The sequence below is a fragment of the Pygocentrus nattereri genome, chromosome 18 (genome assembly GCF_015220715.1).
Source record: "Pygocentrus nattereri isolate fPygNat1 chromosome 18, fPygNat1.pri, whole genome shotgun sequence".
In the NCBI taxonomy this organism is placed as follows: Eukaryota; Metazoa; Chordata; class Actinopteri; order Characiformes; family Serrasalmidae; genus Pygocentrus; species Pygocentrus nattereri.
In genome coordinates this window covers 19,298,154-19,310,877 of record NC_051228.1, presented here as the reverse complement: position 1 = coordinate 19,310,877, position 12,724 = coordinate 19,298,154, and the positions used below count along the sequence as shown (strand labels likewise).

The 12,724-nt window shown below is 36.9% G+C and overlaps 1 protein-coding gene across 2 annotated transcripts in view; it reads left to right on the top strand.

The window, feature by feature from the left end:
* The window catches only part of plpp1a (phospholipid phosphatase 1a), a 42,033-nt gene that overhangs the window by 7,078 nt on the left and 22,231 nt on the right, over positions 1 to 12,724 (top strand). Inside the window, exon 3 of one of the 2 annotated variants that reach the window (XM_017711254.2) lies at positions 12,571 to 12,722. In XM_017711254.2, coding sequence (XP_017566743.1) covers positions 12,571 to 12,722 — 152 coding nt within the window. Of the gene's footprint in view, positions 1 to 3,329; positions 3,485 to 12,570; positions 12,723 to 12,724 lie in introns of both variants that reach the window. The other variant, XM_017711253.2, reaches the window with a different exon arrangement.

The window sequence follows — 12,724 nt, the reverse complement described above, 5'->3', positions numbered from 1 at the left end:
CTTCCATGGCCACAGGTGTATAAAATCAAGCACCTAGGCCTGCAGACTGCTTCTACAAACAGTGAAAGAATTGGTCGCTCTCAGGAGCTCAATGAATTCCAGTGTGGTACCGTAATAGGATACTACCTGTGCAACAAGTCCAGTCATGCAATTTCCTCACTACTAAATATTCCACAGTCAATTGTCAGTGGTATTATAACAAAGTGGACAACAACTTTCATAACAACTTTCTGCAGAGTCAATCACTACAGACCTCCAAACTTCATGTGAGCCAGCCTTCTCGTCCAACATCAGTGTCTGAGTTTACAGTGTTTGACCATTCTGGAAGAGTTGAAGCTGTTATAGCTGCAAAGGGTGGGCCGACATCATATTAAACCCTATGGATGAAGAATGGGATGTCAACTCAAGTTCATATGTGTGTGAAGCCAGACGAGCGAATGCTTTTGGCAATATAGTGTATATAGGACACATGGGGCATATTGTGATATATAGGTACTTACATGTATGTATTTCTATATGTATATGCACATACATATAGTTCATAATGCCATGTAATTGTGGCATTAAGCAGCTGAGCTCTCTGAGCAGTTATAACCTGAGGCTTCATGGTTTACAGATGAACAGCCACGTTAGACTTTAACCTGTCTGATCCTGTGAGTGTGATGTGGTACAACTACAAGCTACAGTCAGATAACACACTGATTACACACACACACACACACACATTTTTACTCTGCTACTGCTGAGAGAGAAGACTGTGGCATTGCTGAGGTCATTTTTTATCGACCGGGTGCAGAAAAGCACCATGATAAGAGTTTCCTCAAACAAAATTACTGTTAGTCCTTATCTGTGTGATAAGGATGCTGAGTCAGAGTGCAGATTGGAGGGTGTTTGTACTTTGCCTGTCAAAAGTTTGGGAACATCTGTTCATGTTTTCTTTGTTGTCAGTCAAATTTGAAAGGAACAGGACTGTAGTGTAAGACCCTTAAAGGGGGGATTACACTCATGTTTTAAAATTCCTGCATTATTAAACAGATAAGACGTAAATAAAGTCATTCAGAGTGGTTTGTTGTGAAACACTCCGTTCTAGAGAAGCTTACTGAGTCAGAATGATGCACAGTGGTGGTGATAGGAACCATATGTCCATCTCTAAAAGCTCCCTCACAGAAGGTTATAGCATGAAATGGTTATAAATACACTGTGTGATGTCTGAGACACTGTTTTACGATAGTTTTGAGAAGATTTTGGCCTTTCATGGTGGAGGGATACATGCAGGGTGTTGTGAAGCAAAATAGTCCCCAAACAAATCTGAAAAACGTTTTTCCACTATTTTCCCATCATCAACATCCCATATAGTGTGTAGGTTCACTGGTGGTTTTGGATACTAAATAAAATGTGTATTTGTGTTGTAGTCATGGCGACCTTTGGTTACCATTACCACCACTGTAAAGACGTGAATTGGGATGTTTCTGTAGAACCGGGCACTTTTACGTCACACCACTTTGAATGTCTTTGGTGACATTTCAATGATCGAATTATGTGGATGTTTTTAAAATTTTAGAGTTCCACTTTAAGTATTCAGGTCTTAGATGTTTACAAGGATTATGTTCTGATCTTTTTAAACCCAAGGTTAATTAGGGCTGGGCAATGTGGTGATACATGAAGAGTTTATTTGCAAAAACGAAGATCTCCATTCTAATGAATTTTCATAAATCTATTCTATTGTGCATTCCGGGTAATATCAACCAAACTACTATTGGACTGTTTTGATGAAGTAAAAATAACTCAACAAAATGCAGATTATTATTTTTTTTTGGCAAAAGGAGATAACTCCATGTCTCAGAGTTAAACAAATTCGTTTCATTTATACAAGTTTCTTTTAAGTGCAATATTTAATATTCTTTAACATAAACAAGCAGGTAAAGAGCTGAAAACTGCAACACAACCAGCTCATTAATGATCAGTATTAAAAATCTGTAAGATCAGACCTCAGAAAGTCCTAAGGCTGACTCGCAGATGGCTCACTCCTTCTGTATTATGCACTATGTGAGTTATGAAGTTTTGGCTTTTCCACCCAAGAATTACACTTTATTTCCAGTAATTTGAGATTAACAGTTGGTGACACGGCTGCATCATCTTACTCGAATACTGCGTACTGATTGGCTGAACAGATTTATCAGGCTTTGCTGGAGAACAGCGCTGGTGTTTGACCGTTTCTGCTGTAGAACATGAACTCGCAAAGCCTGGACAACGAACAGCTATAGCTTTAGAGATGAAATGTATTCAGTGTTCAGAATGCGCTGTGTGTTAGAATAACTCACCACAGTCAGCTAGTTTTATTAAAGGATGAAGTGTATAATTTTTTGCAAATGATCTCTACATATTATCATAATTATGTCACAGTACAGTACAGTTTCAGAACACAGTGGATATGGTCAGTACTTGTAGACACTAATTAGACCAACTGCATTTTTCATTGTAAAGAGAGCATAATTAGTCCTATTTAACTGGATTTAGTGCTGAATATTAAATAAAAATAGTAGTGTATATGGTATTTTTTTAAATGTATCACTGCTGGTTCTCGTATCTGTTCTAACTGATCAGATGTCAAAAAAGGAATATTGTCTCATGTAAATTTCTTGAAGTATTGCGATATTATATTTTTTGCCATTTCGCCCTCCTCCAGCATTATCAGAAACAGTATATTGCTGTTGTCAGAAGAAAATGTTGTATATCCAGAATGGTAACTTTTGGAAAATGGGTCATTTCTTTTAGTTCATTCATAAATACAATATAGAGAGTAACGTGTATTTTCAAATGTGTGTCAAAATACAAAGTACAAAATACATACATATTTCATGTATGTCAAAAATGGAGATGGAGGTTTTCTTCCAACAGCAGTGATATGTGTATAGCTTATTACTTTATTTTAAATACTTTGTTTTGGTGATTAATCATGAAGAACATGCATCGAGTGTTTTTATTAGCATCATTGTTGTTGACTCTCAGCTCGTCCTTGACTTTGTTTTAGCAGCTTCTGTTTCATGGCTTTAAGTGCAGTTTATCTGAGCAGCTCAGGATTGTGGGTGAAGTGCGAACATGATATCAGTGTCTCACATTGCGCTCACTCACTCCCGATGATGTCAGTCTGGAGGGAAGACGATCATCAGCATATGTCACTTCTGTTCCACTGCAGTGTTTTTACTAAGCAGAGCTTGTTATTCTAAACGCACAAACAGCCCGAGGAACATCAGCAGGACTCTCTACTGTCCGAAAGCACCATGTTGAGGTTGTTATCCCTTTCTTAACCTTTCTCTTTCCATCCACAGCTGGTCTTCCTCTGGCGGCCTTTAACCTGGGTAAAATAAAGCCTTATCAGAGGGGCTTTTTCTGTAACGATGAGAGCATCAGTTACCCCTTTAACTCCAGCACCGTCTCCTCCACTGTGCTCTACACTGTGGGCTTCACACTGCCCATCTGCAGTGTAAGTAAAAGTGACCGCAGCTCTTTTCGTGTCCTACACATCCAGATTGTCCACTCAGGGACAGCATGGTATTCACTGGAACTTAACAGGGACTATGTGCAACCATTTAAACAATAATAATTGCTGCTTTCAATATTATAGAAGACTTTTATTGTGAGTACATGTGTAAAATTAGTCTAATATGATGATAGCAGACTTCAAATCATTTGTAGAAAAATATATATGATTCTAAAACGAGAGAAAGCTGCATAAGATAAAATTTAAAATTTAAGTAATATATAGAATCAAATATTTATAAAACTTGACAATAATTTGTAAAATTATACTATTTTCTAAAATGTGTAATTAATAATAATAAGAAGAAAAAGAAGAACATTTGTATCTGGTGATAATACAATTATCATAATGTTATAAAACTATTAATAAGAAGAAGAAGAAAAAGGAGAAGAGGAGGAAGAATGTATATCTGGAATTAACTTGGAAATTGGAAATTTGCTAACTATAATTAATTAATATAAAACTAACCAAGAAGTTACAACTAATATCCAGATTTTTTTAACTGATATCAAGGTGAATGTATAAAAAAATATTGGAGTGAAGATCTAATAAATCTGAAATTAATTGTTAAAAGTATTTGTATCTAAGTTATATTAAAAAATGGATCCAGAATGAAGTTATACTAAAATTAATATTGGGATTTTTTTTAATAAAATGAATATACAGAATATATGTATGTAATATACAGAACAATTTTATAATAAAATTAATATCAGGAATAAAGGTCTGGTAAGAGTTTAATCGACAATTAATTTATGTAAATAAAAAATAATATCTGGAATGCATTAATTTAAAAATCATTTCTGTAACAAACTTTCTTTAATGAATATACAGGATGAAGTTCCAATAAAAATTTATGTTTAGAAATAATATTTTTTTTTAATATCTGGAATGAACTTACAAATATCTTGGAATTAATTTATTTAAAAAAAATATCTGGAATTACTTTTATTAAAAAATTATAATATCTACAGTAAAGTTCTACTAAAATGAATGTCCAGAGTTTATTTTTAAAAAATCATCTGGAATGGATGTTTGAATGGACTTTATTTGTGTCTAACCTGTAACTGCATAAATTTGTGTAAAGTTTAAAGTTGATAAAGCAGCTGTTGTATGACACCACAACATCACTGGGAGTGATCAAACCCTGCTGGGTGCTAAAACATTCAGCATCTGGTCCAACCAGCAAGAGGATGAATGCTTCTCTCTCTGAGTGGACTCCCTGGACGTCTCACTGCACGACAAACTTTAACTTGCAAAACAGGATGCAAAAGCTGAACAGTAGAGGATGTCCACTCAGATCACTTCCAACTGCATGTTAGAGGGTTAATATCCCATATCTTAAAGGAACAGCTCAGCCACAAATCTGATTTACTCATTTCTTCCCTGTCACTAAATGCAGTTGATCAGCCAAGATGTGTGTGGTCTGCTTTTTTAGTAGCACTGGAGCTACAAGGCTAATGTAGTTTAGTGAATGTATGACCTGTAAACACTGAACAGCTGATCACAATGATCTCAAATTTTCTTTACTGATTATGTTATCACACTGTTATCACATGGACTAAAGTTTATTTGGATAGATAAAAAAAAAACCTGAAGCATGAATTTTATCCATACTTTAGTCCATATTTATGGATAACATTATCAGAAAGTAGAAATTAGAGATTACTCAAAGGGCCCATATCAAGGAAACCCACATTTTCATCACTTTTTTGAAATAAGAGTTTAATGTATTGTATATACATTGTTAAAATTTCAAAATGTACCATTCACTCCCCAGTCCATAACCTAGGGTTTCAGTTGTTGTGGCCGCCGTATTTGCGACCAAATTTCAGGCTTCGCTGCTCGGCACGAACATAACTAAAGGATGAAAGATGGCTAACTTATTCACCTAACTTTGGAAGAGGTAAAAAGATTATCTCGAGAAAGTAATTAAAATTGGCTATGATCTTTATACTGGTCCCACTTAAACTGGCAGAAAAGCTAACAAATTAGTGTTTTCCTAACATATAACGTTATATTACACAACAGCGTCATATAACACAGTCCCTCTCTCCATTCTGGAGAGTCTCTCAAAGCATTTAAAAGCACAGAATCCAAACGACTCTTCACGTCAGGGTGGGTAAAGGATCCCATGGCGTTACAGAAAGAGGAGAAAACAGTCTTTGTCATCATAGGAGGGTAATGCAGCATCAGCTAATTAACACAGATGTGAACAATGCTAGTCTTTAGATAGCTTTTGCTGATGTAAACAGCCTAGAGATAAACAAGTATCCCCTAACAGAGCTACAAACAGCTGGTTATAGCTTTACTTCTTTGTTTATGGAGATTTAAATGACGTTTAATTGGAGAAACATAAACGTTGAATATAAGACTGGATTTCATGGGTCGGAAAACTACATTGTGTTTCGACAGATGTGATTTTGTAAGTTTGCTTGTGCAGTTAGTGCAGTTTCTCCAGCTCAAGTCCTTCAGCCCCTGCACTGCATAACTGTGGTTTCCCTGGTCAAAATACAGTTTATTACTAGCTAATTAATCCCTTCCTGAGCTGAACAAGGTGGGAACAGCTGACAAAAACACTGAACTATGCAATGCAGGGGCTCCAAACCTGGAGTTTGAAAACACTGAATTAAACGTCCATATAGTCTCTCATCATTCTCGGCATCTGTCATGTCTTGCAGGTGAATCATTCACAAATGATTGCATCCTCAAAATTGCAGCGCTAATACAGTGTGACTTCATGTGAAATGTCAGAACATGAAAACTAAGTCTGTTCATTGTTCTTGCACCTGTTCACCTTACAGCAGTTTATCCCCACCCACTCACGATGAAGTTATAAGGAGTGTTTCAGACTCCTTTTTAAATGAGGGCAGCCAATCAGAGCAGAGCTTGTTTACATAAATCACAAGGGTTAAGGAGAGGTTGGAAAATAAGTATGCAAAAATGAATTGGGACATAAAACTACACAAACATCTGCTAAGAAAATGTGCTATACGGGCCCTTTAAGCACTTGATTTTGTTCATGCTGTTTGCACAATGCTAATTAGTTAGCATTAGCTACATTAGCCTCATAGCTCCGGTGCTAAAGCTAAAAACATCAAACTTGTTTTGACTGATGAATTACAATTGAGAGAAGGGGAAAACTATACAAATTTGTGTTTTTCTGCTGGACTGTCACTTTATTTCTATCTGTAAATATTAAGCAGAGCCGCTGGTGATGACAAGCAGCTTATTTCTAAGGATTATTCCTGATTGTGGTGGTTAAGCTATGGGATCATGTGCTAATGGGGCAATTTGGTTTTCATCATCTTCAAATGTTTCAAAAGTGCTAAAGGAAGTTTCAGAGCTTCTTCCGCAAGTTTACAGAAGAGTGATCACATTCAGAGCTTCAGAATATCGAAAAGATGGAGGATCATGTTTGTGAATAGATATTTGCACCCAGGTTTTAAATGTAGTTTAAGATTGAAAATGTGAGTTTCAAGTTTGGTGAAGTGGTGAAGGTTTCTTTTGAATGTTTGGATAGAGCATCAGAGATGAAAGTGGGTAGATGATATCTTCTGGAGAACAGATGGATTGCTTTGTCTGCGTGTGCAGAGTGTGGCTCCAAAAATAGCTGGAATATTTTCCTGGAACGCCTCCGTGCCCTGATTCACCAGCACTAATATAGATTCCAGTAGCAGCTCCTCCGAGGAAGAAGGGACAAGGCATTCTGTGTGTGTGTGACTGTTGGGGCCTGACTGATCATCAGTTTGCTGATCAAATCAATTAATATTAAGATTTCACAGATTTATCAGTATCAGTGAAAATACTGCTGTTTAAGCACTGATATTTGTCATTTCAAAGGGTCAACATCATGGAAAATGCAGTTTTGCTCACTTTTTTAAATAAAAAAAATGAATGTAGTGTATAAACATGGTTTCAAAACAAACAGCTGCTGTTGTGAATGATTTAATTTTGTGATGTCACCAAAACCCTCACATTTACATATATCCAATGTAGATTATTATAGATACATACAGTATATTACATATAGCTGATTCAGCTCGTGGCAGTTTACGCTAATAACGTGTTACTAACGGCATAATTACAAATATTAACTCATTTTCCTAGTTTGGCCCTTTGACCGATCTGTAGTAGTGCAGGCTGAAGCCCAGCTGCAGCTCACCGTATATTGCTGTACAACTACAAATGCAGCTGGTGAGAAATTCTGTATAAATATCTGTAGCACGGCATGCGCTACCCCAGGCTCAAGGAGGACGCTGGAGGCAGGATTCAGGTTTGCAGCAGCCATTACTTTAATTCACTGAACAACACAAAAACGAACCAAACACAACCAATGCTACGCTGGCCACTTTTCAGTGGCTGAAGCTAGCTAGACTTTTCAGTCCTTTCTTCACTGAGCTTTTCAGCTCTTTCAGTCTTTTGCTGCTGCTCTCTCTGGGTTCCTTCTCTGCTCTTTTTAAAGGCACTCACGCTGCCAGCCAGATTAGCTTCAGCTGGCTCTCATTAAGGGCAGCGTGAACACCTGAGCCAAGAGGGAATGAGAGCTCTGCGCTCCGCCTCCCCGCTACCGCCCCCAGCTGGCAGCTTGGCCGCCTGGGTCGAACATGAGATGCAGTGAAGCGGCCTCGCTGTGTAACCGGGGCGGGGTCCGGACGGCGGAGCTCGTGTGTATGTATATATATATGTATACACACACACACACACACACACACGTATAACATTATAATGACGTCAAATATATGTCCCCATCCACCCCACCACATAGGAAGTAGTTTTTTAAAAACAGAAAAATATCCTAAAAACTAGTACCATTACATTTATTACTATTATTATTATTATTGTTAGTAATAGTAGTAGTAAAAATAATAGTAGTAGTTGTAGTAGTAGTGGTAATAATAATGATGATTATGATAATAATAATAATTATTATTATTATTTGAAAGCATTTTTCATATTATCAATTTATATATTGATATTGGTGACACTTTTTATATTGGTCTGGCCCTAGTTTGTATGAGTGTGCATCAGTCAGTCATATATCGTGTGTGTCTGTGGTATCAGTGACCGGTTACTCTACACGTCCCTCACTGATGAAAACCACATGTCTCAGAGTTTATGTGCAGACGGTCAGAGGGGATTGAGTTGATGTTACTCTCAGTTGAATGCGTGTCTGTGAGGGATCTGAGGGACCTGCACGCAGCTTCCACTGAAACAGAACCAGAGTAATTTAAGATGCTTCTCAGTCTGATCTCAGCTCAGGTTGACGTGACGGCACGCACTGTTCTTCACAGGTTCATGTTTCTGCTGCAGCTCACTCCATTTCATTCATGACTAGCTGAATTTACCGTGCTAAGCAGACAGTCTATCCAGCTGTGTACAGTCAAAAGGAAACCCCCCACCCCACCCCCCGTTCAGATTACAGCTTTTGTTAATTTTTTAAGTAAAAATAAGCAGAACACATCCTCTGCAGAGAACGTTTGTACAGTTATTGTTTATTTGCTGAATTTAACATGTAAGGGCAAAAGTATAAAATGTGCCATAACATTTGCACAGTTGGATTATATTTTCTGCCAACATGTTAAATTCAGCATATAAACAGTAACTGTGCGTTAAAATGTGCAGAAGTGTGTTCTGTGAGGAGGTTGTGTTGGCTTTTTCCACTTCTGTGATGCCAAAAAACATTTAGCTTAGTGCTAACAAGCTACTAGAAATTAGCTGCTAGCAAAATTTAGCATTATAGAAGTGTTTTGGTTCCATTTTTCTGACCAGGGTTTTGACATTTATGGCTTTATATTTACATATAAAAACATACAGGCGGATAGACCGGTCAGTTGGAGTCTGGGACTTGACTCACATACTGAATGACCTGTGACTAGAACTAGATCAAGCTAGTTGAAGTTGTCAGCCAATCTAGCTGAAGTTTTAGTAAAATACACATCATCTCCTTTGAAACGTGCTAAGATTTCAGTGAGATTTTGTTTTACACTAGACAGCTGTCTTATGTGCTGTGTAAACTACAGATTAGCCAGTTTGAGCCTCTTTCCATTTCCATTTAGTGTGTTTAGCTCATTAGTTCTGTCCTCAGGGTGAGGGATTTTCTGTAATAAAAGACCTGTTATTTGAAGCTGTGTTGAATCAGACAAGTTTTTAACTAGTGTTTTACTTTTAATGTGGATGTTTATGATTGGAAACGAGACACAGTGGTGATGCAGTGGAGGAAAAGAAGACACAATAATACAGTTCTGTGCAAAAGTTTGGTCAAATTCCAAGTTCTTTTCATTTTGAAAGTGAAAATAAGTCAACAAAGAACACAATTCTGCACATGTTGAAGTTGCTGAAATGTTTTGCTGAATTTAAGATATTAGGGGAAAAATAAAACCTGTGAAAAAGATTTTATACATTTTTCCCCCACAGTTATAATAAACTCAGCAAATTGTGCTCTAATTTTGCATATTTACACTGTTAGTGGAGGTACCTTTTTTTGCTCCTCAAGGTACAAACAATTTAAATGTTCCCTCAAAGGTACAACAGTGGTTTTAAGGTCCAGTTGTGAACCTTAAATAGTTTTTTCAGGTGAAAAATACATATTTGTACCTTTTCATAATCTAATGTTCGAAAACAGAACAATAAAATAAAAAGCCTGGAGAAAAGACTGAGTGATACGACTTAGAAAACGCCATTTCAATGATTTGTGGTACAGTTATGTTTCCTGACTAAAGGTACTGAGATGTACCCTTGAGGGTACCACCCCAGTGACAAGAGGAGGACTGCCCCAGTAACAGTTTAGTACCTTTATTTCTAGGTGTGTGGGTTTGTTCCCTGTAGAGGATGTGTTAAATATTTTGTTTTCCATGCGACAGCCTCACTCTGAGAACTCCAAGCTGTGTTTAAACTATCAGCTGGATCTCTGAGAGCCTGTAGAGATGAACTGTCCACCATACTGACCTTCGTGCAGATCCTGTGGGTTTCTGTGCTGCGGTTTTATTGAACACTGCGCTTCGACGCTTGAGTGAAAATAATAGTGTTATTGTATGTTTACTGAGGACTAACATCATCACCATTATATATATATAATATTTTATTCAAAGCAGTTTTGGACCATTTCTATTCATCCGTGCATCACAGAATTCTGGCACAATGCACAGGGAAGCTGTTGTTTTCAAAATATGAAAAGAAAGAATTTCCTGAATTTGTATGTTTCTGTATTTCAGTCAGTGAGAACAAACACTGTCCTTTAATTGTTATTTTCTGTCCTGACTGCCTGGTTTATATTCAGTATATTCAGACACCCACTCAAACTGCACCCCACCCCCAAAAAATCCCACAAAGATGTTTTTTTCTTTAGCTGCCTTAAATCAGCCTTGTGTCATCGCATTTAGGTCATCTGGGCTAAATTTGACCGACACAGTTTTGCATGAAAATTCTAGTCAAAACAAGTCAAAACAAAACAATTAAAACCCACATAAACAAGAACCTCTTTAAAATCACAGGAAATGACTGCGTGTGCTGAACAGGTCACGTCCTGTTCCACACCAGGAATAAAACTTTTATGCCAAATCAGATGGACTACGGTAACACAGTGTTTAGCACGCAAATTCATAGCACATAATAACTGGGAAGATATTTATTTTCCTTCAGCAGTGGCAGCTGGAAATCAGCCTTGTTTTTAGTTTATGTATGAAGTATTGCTTTTACTTCATGTCATTCTTCTCCTCTCTTAAACCACATATATGAAGTCTTGGTCTTGCAGTAGTGCCACCAGGACATCAATCATCTTATCCATGCCATGGAGGGAAGAGGGGGTGGTTTCCAGGCATATTTCACCTGATATCAATACAATGCCATCTCAAGAATGCTGACATAAATAGTAATGTATAGTGTTTTAAATGTTTAGTGCTGTAAATATGTTCAACTTTTATTCATATCATGTCAGTACAATGTCATTTATTTCATAAAACATCTTATGTCAGGTTGCAAGAACTGACATAAGTACTTAATAAATGTTCAAGTAGTGCTTCATAAACACATTATTCAGTGCTTATGAATGTGTCATGAGGCCCTTATGTAGGTAGCCTTCAAATAAAGTGTTACCGAACTTCATTCTGAATATACTATCACCTATAGCAATATTCACTACATCGAAAACGTCTAATATGTGTTCATTTGTTATGTTTGTAGATATTTTGTAGTTGTAGATATATGTATATCATATTAGACATTTTATATCTTTATCTGCAACACAGCTGGTTTTAAATGATACATTTTATTAAAGTTTTTTTGTATCTGACTAAGTGACAAATGCAAATAAGACGGCTTGTCAAATTTTGTGTGAAATGAACAGAATTATGTCTGTACCACATTCTAACCTAATCTAATAGAGATGTTGTGTTGCTTGGCCCTAACAGTACCTCACTAATCCCCTTGTTTTTTTGTTTTGTTTTTTTTTTTAAACTGGGGTTAAGCTGCTACACTTTTTTTTCTGGTTACCAGCACCTTCTTCTAAAGCTTGTGTGTTTGCAGAGGTGGGTATAATAGCTTAAAACAACGATCAGATTAAAGAAGATGCAACTTAAAATTGTATGTTTGATGTCACAAAAACTATATAAAACAATTTGACAACTGTACATACAACTCTTCAGCCTACAGCGGTTTAGCTCTGGCCACTAATTGAAGTTATGAGGTGTGTTGCAGACCAGACAGCTGTTTAAATGAGGCAAGACAAATCAGAACAGAGCTTGTTGACCTATAACAGTCTTAAAGGCACAGTTACAAACAGTTAGTTCAACTGTAAGAGATAAAGAGAAGTTGGAAAAACAGTCATGTAAGTAAGACCAAAAAAAAAAAAAAACATGAGAGAAATATTGGCCTTTTAATTACATTAAACTGAGTAGATAAATAAACTAGTTACTCCCACCTCTGTTGGTGTTTGTGGTGTTGGGTTGGTTTGGGCTGTTGGAGGTGCAGGCCCCTCTTTTAACCCTCGTCTGTCATTGTTTTTCTCTCTCGTTGCTTCTGTTTTTTGCTAGCTGGACTCCCATTCGCAATACTCACATTGCAACACAAACCATTCAAACGAGGATTTTTCTGTAATGATGATTCAATCAAGTACCCCCTAAAAGAAGACACCATATCCTATCAGTTATTGGGAGCAGTAATGATCCCTCTCACACTGCTTACTGT